Here is a 19,564-nt window from a genome sequence, read left to right on the forward strand (position 1 = left end):
TATTAAAATCGTGAAATCTTGAGATACTAGGTTTTAGACCATGAAATAGGCAATTTTACCGTGAAAAAGCACTAGTAATATGGATAAATGGCAAGAAGGTCTGGATTGTGCCCGAGGTATTGCGATGCACACTGCACATTCCCACAACATGAACTTGATTGGATTTTAAAATGTCTTTAATTGTATATCTTTTTTCACAACTGCTGGGGGGGGGGGGGGGGTGGGAGAAGGAATAAAAAAAAACGTGAAAATGTTTGTTAAATCTCTACCTAGGTCGTGGAAATCTCAGAAAAGCAGAAAATAAAAAACATACCACAAAAAACTCCATCTAAAAAAGGAGCACAGAAATCTGCTACTTAAATCCCACAGAAACACACATTCTTCTTAGACACTGTAGTTAATTTATTTTCAGTTCTTAAGATTCTTATTTTTTATTTTTAAACCATTTTAATTTTTTTATTTTTTTTTTTCAAACTTGGAATACATTATATGCTACCGCCATAAAAAATGAAAGTCATATTAGCAATTTTATTTTTCCCTCCTTACAGGCTAGCGTTGTACCCCACTAAAGCGGCTCACAATGTAACGTTGTGAATTTAAAAGACAGTTCTGAGAATGAAGCCTCTACTGTGTATTTATCTACTTAAATACTCCCCCATACTTAAAGATCCTTTGGCTCTGGAATTATTACCCTTTTGAAAAAACCAGAGTGTAGATACAAGCAGCAACATGCTTCCTCTGACAGGGGCGGGGAGATAGAGAAGGAGGAGAGAAAAACTAGGGGGTATTTAAGAAAAAAAAAATATATAAACACAGTAAGCACAAGGTCATAGAAATGTGGATTTGTTTTCTGCTTGTAGTTTTGTACAGCGTGGCCTGGTTTGTATGGATTGTTCTGGTCCACCGCGGGGTCGAGGTTAACCGTACAGGTCATCGTCGTTGTCCTCGTTGAAGACGGTGCCGCCGGTGCCGCCAGCAGAGCCCTGGCTTGGTCCAGCACCTCCCTGGTTACTGGTGGGGAATCTGGGGAGGAGAAACACAGCTAACTGTAGAATCTGTGATCACTGGCCTATGACCAAACATTTAATATCTGCATTTGATCACACCCAACTAGTAGGAAATTATTGGACTGGAAAGTTTATTGAAAAACATGGCTATATTAAAAAAAAAGTCCATAGTTGTGTACAGTGGCTCTCAAAATTATTCACCCCCCCTTGGACTTTTCCACATTTTATTGTGTTACAACATGGAATCAAAATGGATTTAATTAGGAGTTTTTGCCACTGATCAACACAAAAAAGTCCATAATGTCAAAGTGAAAAATAAAATCTACAAATTGTTCTAAATTAATTACAAATACAAAACAGAAAATAATTGATTGCATAATTATTCACCCCCTTGAGTCGATATTTGGTAGAGGCACCTTTGGCAGCAATTACAGCCATGAGTCTATTTGGATAAGTCTCTACCAGCTTTGCACATCTGGACACAATTTTTGCCCATTCTTCTTTGCAAAATTGCTCAAGCTCCGTCAAGTTGGATGGGGACCTTTGGTGAACAGCAATTTTCAACTCTTTCCACATATTCTCAATTGGATTGAGGTCCAGGCTTTGACTGGGCCACTCCAGGACATTGACCTTTATGTTTTTAAGCCACTCCAGTGTGGCTTTGGCTGTATGTTTGGGGTCATTGTCCTGCTGGAAGATAAATCTTCTCCCAAGTCCCAGGTCTCTTGCAGACTTCAGCAGGTTTTCCTCCAGGATTTCACTGTACTTTGCTGCATCCATTTTGCCCTCTATCTTCATGAGCTTTCCAGGCCCTGATGCAGAGAAGCATCCCCACAGCATGATGCTGCCACCACCGTGCTTCACGGTAGGGATGGTGTTCTCAGGATGATGTGCGGTGTTAGGCTTGCGCCAAACATAGCGCTTAGCGCTGAGGCCAAAAAGCTCTATTTTGGTCTCATCAGACCATAGAATCTTCTTCCACTTGGTCTCAGAGTCTCCCACATGCCTTCTGGCAAACTCTAGCTGAGATTTGATGTGAGTTTTTTTCAAATGGCTTTCTTTTTGCCACTCTCCCATAAAGGCCAGTTTTGTGAAGCACCCGGGCTATTGTTGCCGTATGCACAGTGTCTCCCAGCAGACATGGAAGACTAACTATTTTAGAGTTGCCATAGGCCTCTTGGTGGCCTCCCTGACTAGTGCCCTTCTCGCCCGGATACTCAGTTTTTGAGGACGGCTTGTTCTAGACAGATTGACAGTTGTGCCATAATCTCTCCATTTCTTAATAATGGACTTTACGGTGCTCTGGGGGATATTCAATGCCTTGGAAATGTTTTTATATCCTACCCGATTGATGCTTTTGAAGAACCTTATTTATGGTTAAGGTTAACCTTAACCTTAAATGTACTAACCAACTGTGGGACCTCCCAGAGACAGGTGTATTTAACCTGAAATCATGTGAAACAACTTAATTGCACACAGGTGGACTCCATTCAACTAATTATGTGACTTCTAAAGACAATTGGTTGCACCAGAGCTTATTTAGGTGTGTCATAGCAAAGGGGGTGAATACTTATGCAATCAATTATTTTCTGTTTTATATTTGTAATTAATTTAGAACAATGTGTAGATTTTATTTTTCACTTTGACATTATGGACTTTGTGTTGATAAGTGGCAAAAACTCCAAATTCAGTCCATTTTGATTCCATGTTGTAACACAATAAAATGTGGAAAAGTCCAAGGGGGGTGAATACTTTTGAGAGCCACTGTATGTGATTGGAATAAATAAACTACCAAATTACAAATATCCAGGGACATTTAATACAATATAAATGGATATTGCCTAAAGGTTTACAGGATGTAGGAAGATTTCATGAGGATTACTGTAACACCCGTTACTGATCCTTAACTAAAAGTTGTGGCTAGTCAGTCATTCAAATCCCCTTCGATCACAATTTTTTATTTTCATTTTTAGTGCGAGTTCAAGTTGCCCTACCAAAACTTCATTTAAAAAAACAAGGCATTATAAAATACAGACTGGAAAGTTAAAAGTGGTACAAATCGTGCACACAGCAACTGGAGGGGATGTTTGTTTTAGTCCAGTCCTTACTCACCTGAAGCTGCCGAATCCGCGGCTCTGCTGCAAGGTCTGTGCGAACATCTCGTACTTGCGGATGTCATTGTCACTGACAGAGCGGCGAGCGAAACGCATGGCCTCCTCGAAATGATCCTTGCGAATCTCAGGAACGGGGTCATCCTCCTCTACCTCCTGTAAGCAAGCAGAGACAACACTGTATAACACAGCAAGGCATGGCAAAAACAAGAGACAATGGCTTCCTCAAATCTGTGAAGAGGAGCAACATTTCAGAGAGAAAACGAAATACTTAGTCGTCTCTGGACTAGTACAGCCAATATTTTAACTCAAATTAAAAAAGTTTCAGTAATAACAACCGTATATTTTTATTACAATTATCTTAGGTATTCAGAAGTCTAAAGTATCGCAAAATAAATCTTCCAGAGAAATACAATGTGAAATAATTATGTGAAATAGTTATTGCTAGTCAATGAATAGTCAGGGGAAATAACCCTGGTACACTGTAAATAGTCAAAATTACAAAGCAAACCAAAAGGGTTTGCCAGTTTGTAGGCTTGTGGCGCTCCTTTACGCCACAGGTAATGCTATTCCAGTCTGTGAAACCTGCTGAACGCTCACCATGGCAGAAGGGTTGGTCTGCCTCTCGCGTTCCCGCCGGATCTCATTCTCAATAGACTCTCGGATGGCTAGCTTGCAGGCGCGCTGGCAGATCTCTGTCAAGTCAGCTCCAGAGAAGCCATTGGTCATCTTGGCCAGGAAATCGACATCTACATCCTAAAGAGAGTGCAAGATAAAAGCACCATATCAGATATTTATTGGGTGGGTGGGTGGGGGGGGGCGACACAACCTAAATATACCTCAAAAGGTATACATTTTCAGATCAGAACATGTTTAACTGTAGAAATGTGAGGAAACAAAGTAGAAAAGGTTTACTTTTTGGATCAAATGTACAACGGAGGCCATACAGCAATTCAAACATTGACAAATTCAGGTCCCTTCAGCAGATGAAGTTTGACGTGGTCATTAAACAAGGCAACTTTGCAAAATCTATTACCTAGCAGGTAACAGTTGATGCTGTGTGTGGAAAAACAAGAGCGTGCCTTGCCTTGGAAATAGGAGACTTCCTGAGGTTGGCCTTGAGGATGGAAATACGGGACTTCTCGTCAGGCAGGGGGATGTAGATGAGCTGGTCCAGTCGGCCGGGTCGCAGGATGGCCGGGTCGATGATGTCAGGTCTGTTGGTGGCCCCAATGATGAAGACGTTCTTCTTGCTGGACATGCCGTCCATCTCAGTCAGGATCTGGTTGATGACTCTGTCTGCCGCTCCACCACCATCCCCAACATTCCCACCGCGAGCCTTAGCAATGGAATCCAGCTCGTCGAAGAACAAGACACAGGGGGCAGCTTGACGGGCCTGCAGAGGAGAGGGATTGTTTTAACAAGAGCAAAATTAATTCATTTAAAACAATTATAAAAGCCAGCACCTTTTAGCTGGAGGGGTATTTATTTTTAAATACCTATGTAAATGCCCAAGCTACATAAAATGTAATTATTTTAAGTAAACTTTTTGATACATGCATCCGAATAAAAATCTGCACCATAATTTGGGTGTGGGGGACACCAAACAATGGGCCACATAATAGGACTACCATTCTGGATCTGCTTTTATATTAACTACTTAACATGGACCACCTTCTGAACAGCACAGTATACACAAATAAAGTGATATTGTGGTCTTCAAAGATTAAGGGGTGCAGTGATTTCACCAATACCCCTCCCTCCATCCCTTATACTTTTCCTTTGGGAGACCCACAGGCCCTCCTCCCAGGTTCTTTACCTTGTCGAAGATCTCACGCACGTTGGCCTCAGACTCTCCGAACCACATGGTAAGCAGCTCAGGCCCCTTGATGGAGATGAAGTTGGCCTGGCACTCGTTGGCAATGGCTTTGGCCAGTAGAGTCTTACCACAACCAGGAGGCCCGTAGAACAGCACGCCTTTGGAGGGGGTCATACCAAACTTCAGGAACTTCTCTGGATGCTCCACTGGGTACTAGAGAAAACGAATTACATTCCTTTCAGTTCATCTTTAGTATACACAGAACCAACACTTAATAAATGTTTTTATTACTACTATCCATTTCCCATTGGCTCTCTTTGCTATTCATCAGCATCCATTAATGTTAATGGATGTCTCTTACCTGTACAAGCTCCTGCAGCTCTCTCTTGACATCCTCCAGACCACCAATATCTTCCCATGAGATATTTGGCACCTCCACCACAGTCTCACGCAGGGCTGATGGGTTGCTCTGGCTCAGAGCCCACTGAAAATAGAAAGATAGAGATATCAAGAAGGGTTTAAACCAACCAGCTAGGCCATTATACTTTAACCCTTTGCAGTCCTATTTCGGACCAGGTCCGACATTACAATTTTCCCTTTCTGGTCTGATTTGACATCAAAAAGACGTCAAGTACAGGTCTCTAGTCATTTTTTCTCCGGAAAAAGCCGAGAAAAACCTTTCAATGGCCGAATGAGACCGATAGGAGCCGAAAAAAGAAAAGGGGCGGATCTGAGCAATATACAGTGCCTTGCGAAAGTATTCGGCCCCCTTGAACTTTGCGACCTTTTGCCACATTTCAGGCTTCAAACATAAAGATATGAAACTGTAATTTTTTGTGAAGAATCAACAACAAGTGGGACACAATCATGAAGTGGAATGAAATTTATTGGATATTTCAAACTTTAACAAATAAAAAACTGAAAAATTGGGCGTGCAAAATTATTCAGCCCCTTTACTTTCAGTGCAGCAAACTCTCTCCAGAAGTTCAGTGAGGATCTCTGAATGATCCAATGTTGACCTAAATGACTAATGATGATAAATAGAATCCACCTGTGTGTAATCAAGTCTCCGTATAAATGCACCTGCACTGTGATAGTCTCAGAGGTCCGTTTAAAGCGCAGAGAGCATCATGAAGAACAAGGAACACACCAGGCAGGTCCGAGATACTGTTGTGGAGAAGTTTAAAGCCGGATTTGGATACAAAAAGATTTCCCAAGCTTTAAACATCCCAAGGAGCACTGTGCAAGCGATAATATTGAAATGGAAGGAGTATCAGACCACTGCAAATCTACCAAGACCTGGCCGTCCCTCTAAACTTTCAGCTCATACAAGGAGAAGACTGATCAGAGATGCAGCCAAGAGGCCCATGATCACTCTGGATGAACTGCAGAGATCTACAGCTGAGGTGGGAGACTCTGTCCATAGGACAACAATCAGTCGTATACTGCACAAATCTGGCCTTTATGGAAGAGTGGCAAGAAGAAAGCCATTTCTTAAAGATATCCATAAAAAGTGTCGTTTACAGTTTGCCACAAGCCACCTGGGAGACACACCAAACATGTGGAAGAAGGTGCTCTGGTCAGATGAAACCAAAATCGAACTTTTTGGCAACAATGCAAAACGTTATGTTTGGCGTAAAAGCAACACAGCTCATCACCCTGAACACACCATCCCCACTGTCAAACATGGTGGTGGCAGCATCATGGTTTGGGCCTGCTTTTCTTCAGCAGGGACAGGGAAGATGGTTAAAATTGATGGGAAGATGGATGGAGCCAAATACAGGACCATTCTGGAAGAAAACCTGATGGAGTCTGCAAAAGACCTGAGACTGGGACGGAGATTTGTCTTCCAACAAGACAATGATCCAAAACATAAAGCAAAATCTACAATGGAATGGTTCACAAATAAACATATCCAGGTGTTAGAATGGCCAAGTCAAAGTCCAGACCTGAATCCAATCGAGAATCTGTGGAAAGAACTGAAAACTGCTGTTCACAAATGCTCTCCATCCAACCTCACTGAGCTCGAGCTGTTTTGCAAGGAGGAATGGGCAAAAATTTCAGTCTCTCGATGTGCAAAACTGATAGAGACATACCCCAAGCGACTTACAGCTGTAATCGCAGCAAAAGGTGGCGCTACAAAGTATTAACTTAAGGGGGCTGAATAATTTTGCACGCCCAATTTTTCAGTTTTTTATTTGTTAAAAAAGTTTGAAATATCCAATAAATTTCGTTCCACTTCATGATTGTGTCCCACTTGTTGTTGATTCTTCACAAAAAATTACAGTTTCATATCTTTATGTTTGAAGCCTGAAATGTGGCAAAAGGTCGCAAAGTTCAAGGGGGCCGAATACTTTCGCAAGGCACTGTACATAGTCCCTGCATTGGAGATAAGACAAAAAAAACAACACACAGTGGTTTGCAGAAGTATTCACCCCCGACCAATAATGTCACATTTTGTTGAATTACAAATAATGTGTGCACAGTTTTTCAAACAAACTTGAGCTGTAGTGGTTAAACTGAACAGTTCTATGAGGAGGTTAAATGTCAGCAAAACTTAGAAAATGTACAAAATGAAATTTACTGGTTGCATAAGTATTCAGCCCCTTAAGTCTTGGTAGAAGCACCTTTTGCAGCAATTACTGCTATGTCTTTTTGGATAGGTTTTTACTAGCTTTGCACAGTAGGATGGTGAGATTTTTGCCCATTCTTCATGGGAAAATTGCTCCAGTTCTGATAAGTTTGTTGGGGATGGTCAATGAACTGCAATCTTAAAGTCTCACCATAAATTTTCGATTGGATTCAAGTCAGGACTTTGACTGGGCCACTCAAGAACATTAATTCTCTTCTTGTTCAACCACTCCAGTGTGGCTTTGGCTTTGTGCTTCGGGTCATTGTCCTGCTGAAATGTGAATTTCCTCCCCAGTTTCAGAGTCTTGGCTGACTCAAACTGGTTTTCCTCAAGGATTTTGCCTGTACTTTGCACCATCCATTCTCCCCTCTATCCTGACAAGCTTCCCAGTCCCTGCTGAAGAGAAGCATCCCCATAACATGATGCTGCCACCACCATGCTTGACAGTTGGGATGGTGTTGACTGGGTGATGTTCAGTGTTGGGCTTGCGCCAGATGTAAAGCTTGGAATTTAGATTGAAAGGTTTGACCACAAAACCTTTTTCCACATCTGCAGTATCATCTACATGCTTTTCGCAAACTCTATACATACTTTAAGATGAGGCTTTTTGAGTAATGGCTTCTTTCTTGCTACCCGTCCATACAGGCCAGCTTTGTGTAGGGACCGGCTTATTGATGATGAGTGAACACTGTCTCCCATCTCAGACACAGAACTTTGCAGTTCTCTCAAGGTCATTGTTGGCTTCAGAATGACATCCCGAACCAGTTTCCTGCATGCTTGGCTGCTCAGTTTGGGAGGGTGACCTGATCCGAGTAGTGTCTGGGAGGTATGATGCATCTTCCACTTTTTAATGATGGACTTCACTGTGCTGAGAGGAATAATCAGTGCCTTTGAAATTTTCTTGTACCCTTCTCCTGCTCTGTGCCTCTCTACCACTTTATCCCTGACTTGTTTCGAAAGCTCCTTGGTGTTCATGGTTGCTTTGTTGGATCACTATGTGGGTTGCAGCTTGACAGTCTTTATATACCTGAGGGAAATTATCTACAAGTTAAACCACTTTGAGAACACACAGGCTGAAGCCATTTCACTAATTTTGTGACCTTTCAAACAAATCATTTGCACCCGAGCTGATTTAGGGCTGCAGTAGCAAAGGAGTTGAATACTTATGCTTATACTCTAATTTGAAAGCGTCGTGGAGTACGCTCAGGTGCCAACAAAATGTGAGAACTTTGCAGGGGGGAGAATACTTCTGCAAACCACTGTTGCTGCTTCCGTACCCAGCGCTCAAAGAATATCAGACATCTGCCAAGCTTTTTGAGATGTTATAGTAATAAAATAATAATCGTATTATTGAGGAGTTTGGTGATAAAACGAGTGATCAGGAGATGATGTATCAGTATGCATGACTATGAAGAGGTGTGATAAATACAGCAAACAAGGGGTGGGGCAGGGTTGGAGATGCAGTACCGAGTGTCCTGTTGATATGCAGTGCCTTTTAAACCTGTTTTACTTTGAATAATTACTTTTAAACAGCGTGTGTAAAATAAACAGCGCGTGTGAAAATAAAACACCACACAACACACAAATTCTTAACCACTATTCCAGATCCAATCTGTTTAGGCTCCCAACTCCATCCATAAGCTACCATCTCTCTATCATCAGTACTACACCCTAGCAGACCCCAGCAGGAACCAATTTCAGACCAGATTCAGGGATTCAAATGGGGAAAGGTGTTTAATATATATATATATATATATATATATATATATATATATATATATATCCACCAATTTGTTACACTGCATTTCATTATTCTTATTTATATATTATAAAAGGTCAGAGTGGCTTTTTTATACAGGAGACAGACTGAAACCCCTTGCACCCTTACCCTGAAGTCATCCATGGTGACTGCCAGCGAGTTCATGACCTCGGCATCAATGGTCTCATCTTCCAGGTCGATGAGGTCCATCTTCTTCCTGATGGCCTGCAGAGCAGCCTCTGAGCAGAGAGCAGCCAGATCGGCACCCACATGACCATGGGTCTCATTAGCAACCTGCAGACACACACCAAGGAACATTAATACAGGCCAACCACTTCCACCGTAAGTGCAAGGAAAACAACTTTCAGTGAGGCAAAGTTCCATTTTGGCATTAGTTCTGTAATTACTACATCTGAAATTTATGATATTGTAGTTTTAAATGCAAAAAAAACCCAAAACACTGGGTTCCTAGCACAGCCACTCAGCTCAACTCAAGAAATGATCAACCACATTTAAGTTTAGTTACCTTTTCGTTGGATGCAAGCGACTGTAAAGTTGTGTAAACATACTCAATCACAATAGGAGACGTAACATATTTCTAGTGCCATTTGAACTTAACCTTACCAGACAAGTAAACAAACTATAATGCCACATCAACTTAAATATAAAACATCTCTCCTACCTGTTCAAGGTCAACATCGTCAGCCAGTTTCATGTTCTTTGTGTGAATCTGCAGGATTTCCAGTCGTCCTGTGGCATCAGGAATACCGATATCCACCTCTCTGTCAAAGCGACCTTTAGGGGGAGGGGAGGGTGGAAAATGGTTTGATCAATCTGGATAGAGTATCTTTACACCCTGTATTAGGACATTGAGCCTGGACTGACACAGAAGTCCCTTTTCTATTAGTTCAGTACGGAAATGTTGGGGCAGTTAATGATCGAAAGGGAAAGTCTTACCAAATCGCCTGAGGGCTGGGTCAATGCTGTTTGGCCTGTTGGTAGCTGCCATGACAATGACGTGTGCCCTCTGCTTCAGACCGTCCATCAGAGTCAACAGCTGAGACACAATGCGCCTCTCCACCTCTCCATGAGTCTACAGGACAGAGCAACAGGAAGCAGTCAGCAAAACACCGAAAACCAGCCCCTGAATTACTCATCTACCACAGCATGCAAGAACCACTGCTCCGATCCCAATATACACCACCAAATGCATTTTTACTGGACGACTCCCTTACTCAAACATGAAAATATAACTGTAGAATACTGTTTATATGGGGGGAAAAGACAACCAAGTGAAAATATGGCAGCTGTAATACACATCAGAGGGTCAAGAACCCCATATTTGTCCAAGATATATGGAAGGAGATATGGCTGGAGGTTACAACATGGCAAAAAAAACAAAAACATTTTTATTTGACTGCTATAAGACTATCAAGAGAATCGTAGAATACAGCTGTATACAAAAGGAAGGCACCATCTCCAAGTGTGTGGCCTCTTGCATTTAAGCTCTAACCAGCAAAGCACAACTAGATACTGCAAAGCACCCACCTTCTCTCTCTTTGGTGCAATGGCATCCAGCTCATCAATGAAGATGATGGCTGGGGCGTTCTTCTCGGCTTCTTCAAATGCTTTTCTCAGGTTGCTCTCGGACTCTCCAGCTAGTTTGCTCATAATTTCAGGACCTGCAGAAACACAAGCATTAGGGGAAGATCTTTATGTACACCCATCAGGCCCTCATACAGCAAGCTAATCAGGGCCAGCAACTCCAATCTCTGAACCCCTTCCCAAATCCAAAGACCACAGAAAAACTTCCCTGCCCCAAATCTTGCATACTACATTGTAAAGCCTGCAGATTACACCTTTTAAAAAACACATTCACAAATTGCTGTGCAGTGCTACTGTATTCATATAATCAATCATAGCATTATATAATGTTACCATTGCATTGCCATGATCAGAACCCTACCATTAATGAGGAAGAAGAAAGCTCCAGTCTCATTAGCCACAGCTCGAGCAATCAGGGTCTTGCCAGTACCAGGGGGTCCATACAACAGAATACCACGAGGAGGCTGCGCACAAAGGAGAAGACAGACCTTTAATAAATGGCCTGAAACCTCAGGGGCATAGCAAAGAAACACTGCAATTGGGTCAATGGGACATGTAGACCACTTACTCACAGGCTCAAATTTCAGCCACATTAAACAAATATTGATGAGACAAAAAAATTAAAAAAATTATATTGCTCTCAAGGTTGCCTTTTTAACGCAGTGGGCAATAGTTTTCCACTACAAGGTGAAAACTGCAGTATGCATTTTAGATTTTATATATTTTTTATGAATCTTATGAGGTCACTGGGTATTAGTGTTTTGACAATTTACTCCCGAGTGACATCATTGATTTCTGACCGGTGGGTTTATGGGCAATAGCACAATTTTACTTTTGGCGACATGTGACATTGCATTAGCCAACTGGGTTGTGCGTTTCAAATCTAAGGGTTTAATCAGAATACACACAGATCAGTTTCATCTAAAATGGCAGACTGACAAATAATTTGAGAGATCTCCTAACCTCCTCCTGGGGAGGACCTACCTTGACTCCAATAGCCTTGAAAAGTGCAGGATGTCTGAGAGGGAGCTCCACCATTTCCTTAATCTGGGCCAGCTGTTTCCTCACTCCTCCAATGTCATCGTACCCAACTTCATTGAGAGACTCCTCCTCATCCTGCGGAGAGAAAGCACACCAGTGAGCGCTGTGCTACATTAAAGACAGAGTGCGCCGGTGAGCTGCGACTCCTGCCAAAGCAGCCATGCACTAATAAACTGGGCAGTGTGGGGCCAAGGCATTGGGGTTAATACAACTGCTGTCTGGAGAGTGCTATGGGATCTGCAGCATTTTAGATTATCCATCTGATCCAAAAAATACACTCAATGACAAGATTCCCCAATAAATATTCTTTATAATATGAATGTATTTCATACCAGCGTCTGTTCCTTACCTCTCTCTTAATGGGCTCTCCCTCACAGTGAATCACTGTGTCAGGAGCCACTATACAGTATGGGCTGGGGTCTGTCTCCACCACCTTGAATTCCACAGCTCGCATTCCTCCTCGTACCAGGAAAATATCTCCTACAAAGACAAAAGCAAGCAATTCAGCTGATCAACCAGCACAATACATATCCTGTGCCTACCATAATAGTACTGGAATAATACCATTTACACCAAGCTTCTCTCGCATAGCAACATACATTTCCAAAGTCATTTCTCAATTAAACTGCAGGATCCACCCTCTATAACTTGGATTACATCTTAAAAAAACAAACAGACAAAAACACCACAGGCAGCTCTGTGCCTTGCAGTAATCATAAGGACAGTGGCTTCACACTGTTGATCATCATGCAGTTTAACATTTGAGTTTCTGCAATGTAAATATGTATGGTTTAAACTGCACTCCAGATTTGTTTCATTTGGATTTCAGGTTAGAACTTTTACACCACCATCCCAGTAAACTAGAATTCCTTCTTTGAGCTGTCCATTGGAGATTACATTTGTACCCCAGTGTGACGGAAATATACTGAGTTCTGGTTGTAAATCTCCCTCCCGACCTGTGAGGGCACTAAGTAAAGGAAAGGGAAAGGGAAAGGCTTTGGACGGGTTGGCCTGACAGTTCATTTCCTGGGTCAGAAAGTCAGTCAGCCTGGAAGTAGGCAAGACTCTGTTGCAGGAACGTATTGACCCGGAAGGTAAACGAGGTAGCAGCTGCAGGCAATAGTCAGCTGTAATCGTTTACCAAGGGGTCATGCATGATCGCATACAGGGGCCGGAGAATTGTAAATCTTTTCCTTCGCTTGGGTTTGAGAGATACGAGCAACCGAAAGGACCAGGAGATTTCCCACAGTAAAAAGAAAGAGTTTATGAGTGTTTTGTTTGTTTGTCTGTTTAGTAACTGTGTGTTTTGTTATATAGCACTAGACGGCTAAACACGAATCTGGAGCTGTCGCCAAGGGCTGCACAAAACCGGATCAACACTGCACTACAGTCACGATTAACATTGTTATCAGCACTTGTTTCACCACTATAGCACGTATTATATTGTACTTCACCACAAGCACTGTGAGCACTCACTTTGGACCTGTGATCATGTGTGTGTCTAATTGTGTGTGTTTAGTACTGTGCTTATTGTTTACGGGACTGCAACCCTTTTCATTTCTGTGCAATACACATTGTTTTACCAGCTCATTATTATTTGCTGGCTGGTCATCAGACCATTGAATTTACAATCATTAAAACAACTATTTCACCCGTACTTTGTTGTCTGTTTGTTCTTGGGATTACTGCATCCGCACCACACCTGCTATACACCTGCTATTAATTACCACTTTGCCACACCCAGATCCAAATACGACAATAAAACAACTCAATGAAATGTACATTGTTCAATTTGCAGCACAGTATGTTTGTGAAGATTATTTTTGCATGTTATTATAAATATTAGTATTATTCATAAAGCAGTCCATCAGCAAATCTAAGATTAAAGCAAAGGGAGCATTGTGATCTAAAGGCGCTCTTTCTGCACTAAGAGCAGCCACTCTGGTTCCAACAGGCAAGTATTTACCTTTCCTGATGGGCCTGTATGCTTCCAGGAAGTATGGCTTGAGATAAACCTCGAAGATGTTACCAGTGATCCCCTCCACAGTGTCGTCAATGGGGAGGACATGGATACGTTTACCATACTTCACATCGGGGCATGGCTGGATGCTGGAAACGAGGAAGAAAAGGCTTATACATCAGAAGAAAAAAACAAACACAATCTGACTAAACTAACACAAACTCATACAAAAAAAATTCAGCTCATTATCTTAAGTAATAGTCAGAAAACTGAGTATTTGTTTTTCAGCAAAAACATGAATTCATGTGGAATTCATATCGCTGTAATTAAATTTGAGGGACCACTGCCTTTTCTGTGGCACAAGCACGATTTGTAGCCACTGTGAATATATCAACAGCCACAACTGAATACAAAATATCTACAGGATAACTGCGCCTGCATGGACTGATTCCAGGTGTGTATCCGACACCTGCAGTGCTGGACCTGTCCTACCTGATGACATCCCCCAGCCGCACCCTCAGGTTATTGCGGACGACCCTGTTCATGCGCACTTTCTCATCGGAGCAGGTATCATCGGAGAGGACGATGCACACACTCTCACGCCTCTTCTTCCCCTTCAGCAGCACCGTGTCTCCCCTGAACAGCTGCAGCTCATCCATTTTTGCCTAAAACATGAAATAAACGTTTTACATCTATATGAACTATACCTTCGGCAAAATAACTTTGATTTGCCTCTTTGTCTTACTCAAGCTGGATAGGAAGAAACCTTCGCCTCACTAAATTATACTAAAATGCACATCACTCAGCCTGTTGTAGCCTAGATTTCAGTTACAGGCGGGCTAAATGTGTACACACCAACATCTGATAAAATATGGTGTTTAACAACTTCCTTTTAATAGTTTAACCTCTAGGTATGGTAAATGTGTCCCAAATAAGCATGCAGCAAATTTGCTAGAAATAACACATTCCTACTATATTATATCCTAGGAAGTTAAATAAAATAGTACATCACCTCATCCCTAAATCATGAAGTAATGAAGATCACATTTTAGAGTCAACACCCACAGAGTTCAGGTTTTTTTCATGGGAAGCTTTTACAAATACCCTGTATCCATCGGTTCATGTTTATCACTATTTTATCAAAACAATGCAATACTAATATCCGAATACCTGAGAAAGCGAAACCACGCTGTTATCCTCATTGATAGACTCATCCACAATCAGCCTGTTAGGCCTGCTCTTCTGTTTTAAAATCGCAGTGGAAAGATCGTCACTTTTGGAACTGGGAAGAAAAGACAAAATGCATGTTTATTTCACAATATTAAAAGCACAAACCACTTGTAACATACAGGTGACAGAATGTCAATTGTTTGACTGTTCTTAGGTTCCAAGTATATAAGATCTTATTAAAATACTAAGTAGAATTTAGAAGAAAAAAAAAAGAAATACTAATTTAACTGCATCAAAGTTGAAATAGAGCAAGTCAGGTCACAAGATCAAGTGACCTGCCTCCAAGTCTGGGCAAAATTCAAATGATCTACTGCAATTCAAATAATCATGTCGGACATTAGGGTTGTCCTACAAATATAAACTGCTTGTTTTGATAGTCAAAAGCTGCTGAAGCCAACTGTGACTTGCTGGACATCAGGCTGATGGACCCAGGTCCCAGCATGACAGTATGTTGCCTTTTCAAACACACATTCTTTCTGAATACTGAGGATCCCCTTTTCAATATTGTGGAAGTACAACAGGGTTCAAATACATTGCATCTTCTTGTCAAAATCAGAGCTGCCTTCACACACATTGAACATAACATAAGAAAGGTTACAAACGAGAGGCCATTTGGCCCATCTTGCTCGTTTGGTTGTTGGTAGATTATTGATCCCAGAATCTCATCAAGCAGCTTCTTGAAGGATCCCAGGGTGTCAGCTTCAACAACATTACTGGGAAGTTGGTTCCAGACTCCCACAATTCTCTGTGTAAACAAGTGTCTCCTATAAGTGTTCTGAATGCCCCTTTATCTAATTTCCATTTGTGACACCTGGTCCTTGTTTCTTTTTTCAGGTCGAAAAATTCCCCTGGGTACATTGTCAATACCTTTTAGAATTTTGAATGCTTGAATCAGAGCTGCCTATCACGCATACTGAACAAATCCAGAGCTGCCTATTCACACCTATTGAACAGCTGTTCTCTTGATTATTAACTAAACACTCAGCAGCACATTACTCTATTCAAACGGCAAAGGTTGAGCCAATACGGCTGTTTTTCCAAGATGCAGAAACATATTCAATATTGGGAAGCTTTTATGAGAGGTCTATAAAAATAAATCCAATTACGTCAGTAACTTTAAAATATGAAACACCCCAAGGTTAAAGGGATTAGGTCATTCTGTCTCTGGCTCAACAAGTCACTGATCAGAAGCAATGCAATTTACAACCTCAGCAGGAAGGTGTTTAGCCCAACCCAAAACAAAGACTATGGAAAATCCCTTCCCAGTGAATACTGTTACAGTAGAAAACAAACCTAGTGTAAAGGTCAGCTCAATGCAAGGGGTGTACTGTCAGCAAGCATAATACAACTATTTCGTTAGGGTTTGTTTTTAACGCCACAGTTATTTTACTAAAATGTATAATGTTAATTATTTTTATTTTATTAGAACATTTTTATATTCACACACTCTACCTCCCAGTCCATCTGTATTTAGAATTAAACACTTGTTAGAACTGAATTTAATACATATGTGCGCAGGGGTTTATATCAAATTGTGGGGCAGTTTGTGATCCTATTTAAATAATGAATCTTCATGGGATGCAGCATCTGAACTGCTCGACAGATGCTCGAGTGTTGCAACCATCACATACTAGTCTACTGCAGATGACTGAGGCAGCTTGTGTGTCACCTGCGCCGTCCACAAGCAGGAAATGAAGTACCTATTAAACAAAATAACCTACATCAAGCATCCTGCAACACACATGGCACAGAATAAAATACAAATAACTGAATCGCCACTGAGCCAGAGAAAGAATCGTTTTAGTTTATAATTGTGTTCTCTGGAATCACCCAACCTCGTTATGGTTAAAGGAGGTGGAGTTCGAGACTGTTGTGTGTTTGCAAAGTCATGGCGCAAGGCCTATGATGAATGCGAAGTTTACCTCCTATCCCTTTTCATCACCATTCCCGTTTTAAAATAAACACTCACTTCTTATCTGCATATATATGCACGTAAACAAAACAGAAATAAAGCTACATCTGAAACCGTGGCATTCAGATGTGTGAATATTATGGTCCACGGCCATCTTTTGTTCTTTTATAACAGCGCTAGTAAATGTCAGCTTTACCACATCAAAACACACACCTCGACCCTTCTCTCTATCTGTAATATGTTGATTGAAACTTCATATGTCAAATAAACATGTATGCAATTTATGTTAGTGTCTTCCAGAAAAAATAACTTGCCTACTGGTTGAATTAAAATATTAATTCTCGTCTACATCATAGGCCTACTTTGGAAATCTACAGAATAAGGAATATCCGGGAGAATAATTACAATTGTTACGAAGTGTTAAGTGTTTAAATTTAAAAGAGGACGCCTGGACTGAGGAACCAGGCCTGATGACAATGCAGAGCAAAAAATACCAGAAACCGAAAGCGCAACACAGTGCACGAAAAAACACATTTCCAGCACAGGAAAAACACGTACACATAACAATCACTAATACGTCGTTTATCAAAAATCCACTGCCGATTAATAAAAACAACCATCGATGACAAAGAATATGCTCTAAATAATAACCCATTAAAGCCAGCCAAAACAATTCGCCAAATAAATGAAAATTAAAAAAAAATAACCGGATAATAAAAGCCGTCATTCTCTGCTCTGAACTGTAACAATGCTTTATTGCCAAGACATGGGTATGTTCCTTTACGATCAAGGCAGGAAATGTATGCACAAAAGTTTTGACTACCACTACAACTACTATTATGGGTCTTTCACATACAAAGGGATTATTGCTAATGTCTGTCGGTTAACATTACTCTCCAGTCATGTTTTGCCAGTTCATGGTGCCGGTAGGCCCAAGCCTCGTCATGCCGTTAGCACGGGTTTAAGTAGCCCACGGCTTTAATGACAGTCACACACACACACACACAATCCGCATTGCTCATTCAAAATCAATGGTGATTATATTCAATACCGTTGTCACAGTGTTACTAACTCAGGAATCCATAAATAAAAAGTAAACACACGCTGTGTAAAATGATACAGGTCTATTACAAAAAAAACAACTTTTAAATAATATGTTGGACTTTAAACAATAATGACGTTAAAAACGTTTTTTTTTTTCTCTACTCCTCCTCCCGTACACCGAGGTAAAATCTCCTCATCGACGATGATTCCTTAAAATTCATTTTAAGAAACTAAGAATAACCTGCCCTTAAATACACACGACTCTGTGTCGTTTATTTGTACTTACTCTCCCCCTGACGCCATTGTTGCTCCTCTGAATAATTATACAAATACGACGTATATCTTGATATTTCTTTATAAATTGTTACTCTGCCTCCTCCTGTTACTGCCCTCTCTTCCTCTCAAACTGAATCCACAGCCGTTCTGCTCGCTCACATATCAAAGATGCGAAGAAACTACACCGAGCAATCAGAAAAAAAATGTTTTTTTTTTCTGCCTAGCAACCGACAAACGATTGGCTCGCTGGTTAAATAACCAAAAGAAAAAAAAAGTATCTGCCAATCAGAAAAAATACACTGTCACTTATTTCTACATAGTAACCAGGCTCTCGTTGGAAATTTAACAAAAGCAGCCAATCCTGAACAAAACCAAGATTGCAGATTATTTTTCTACCAAGTAACAGTAACAGTATTGGTTAGATTATTTCCAGACCGACCTATCAGTTTCTGTCAGAAAGTGTTGCAGAGGACGCCCCCAAAGCGACATGTCTTTTTTTGATTGGTTGCACAAGCTGTCACTTTATACATGCTATGTATTTTTTTCTGTGGGGATTGAGCAATATTACCTCTACCTTGATCTTTCTACAGTATTGTGCACACGATATCCCAGTCAAATTCCTGGAATAAATTGGTGGTTTTTAGCAGCTCCTAAATGCCAGCCCACCATAACAAATCCACTCTCATCCAATCAATTGTGGTCAGTACATAGGGATTCCACATGTGGTTAGATGAGGTGACAGTATGGCTCCAGATTCCCTGAGCCATTTGTTTTGTGGTTTAACTGAATGCATTCAGGTACATTTTCACCTGTCTCTTTACTTCTGAGGGATTTAAATTTCTCAGGAAGGGGCTTGAAATCTGGTTTCAGAGACCAGGAGGCATAAGTTCGAGCAACCTTGCTGTGTCAAACCCCACGTCTCACCTGGTGTGCCATGCAGTGGCTCGAGACCTAGTCTCCTGAAACCAAATTCCAAGACACAAAGTGGCTTCGTGTTCCTCAGCTTTGAAGACAGTGAATTTCTATATTTACAACCCTGTTAAGACAGGCCAGGATACCCCCCCCCCCCCATGGTTTATTTGATGAATGCTAACGATTATTTGCCTCTCTCTACATCCATGGTGTAATTCTGCTCGTTGCTTTACAGTAATGGAGTAGTTTAGACCAC

The 19,564-nt window shown here is 41.2% G+C and overlaps 1 protein-coding gene across 2 annotated transcripts; it reads right to left on the reverse strand.

Annotated features, from left to right (window-relative positions):
- Window positions 1–378: 378 nt before the first annotated feature.
- Window positions 379–18,594, reverse strand: LOC131697769 (transitional endoplasmic reticulum ATPase). Of its 2 annotated transcripts, none has more exons than XM_058989005.1 (17): window positions 18,407–18,594; window positions 15,105–15,216; window positions 14,427–14,599; window positions 13,941–14,083; window positions 12,324–12,454; window positions 11,918–12,049; window positions 11,295–11,397; window positions 10,877–11,010; window positions 10,286–10,421; window positions 10,011–10,123; window positions 9,458–9,622; window positions 5,299–5,421; window positions 4,938–5,150; window positions 4,206–4,514; window positions 3,719–3,874; window positions 3,120–3,271; window positions 379–1,023 (listed from the first exon to the last, which is right to left on the reverse strand). In XM_058989005.1, exons 1-17 carry the CDS (start codon window positions 18,421–18,423, stop codon window positions 918–920), a joined length of 2,418 nt encoding a protein of 805 aa, XP_058844988.1. In that variant the 5' UTR covers window positions 18,424–18,594; the 3' UTR covers window positions 379–917. The 2 variants fall into 2 exon arrangements, with proteins under 2 accessions (XP_058844988.1, XP_058844985.1); XM_058989002.1 differs by having other exon boundaries at window positions 3,120–3,274; window positions 18,407–18,593.
- Window positions 18,595–19,564: the final 970 nt, after the last annotated feature.

This window comes from Acipenser ruthenus, chromosome 2 (assembly GCF_902713425.1).
Source record: "Acipenser ruthenus chromosome 2, fAciRut3.2 maternal haplotype, whole genome shotgun sequence".
Classification (NCBI taxonomy): Eukaryota; Metazoa; Chordata; class Actinopteri; order Acipenseriformes; family Acipenseridae; genus Acipenser; species Acipenser ruthenus.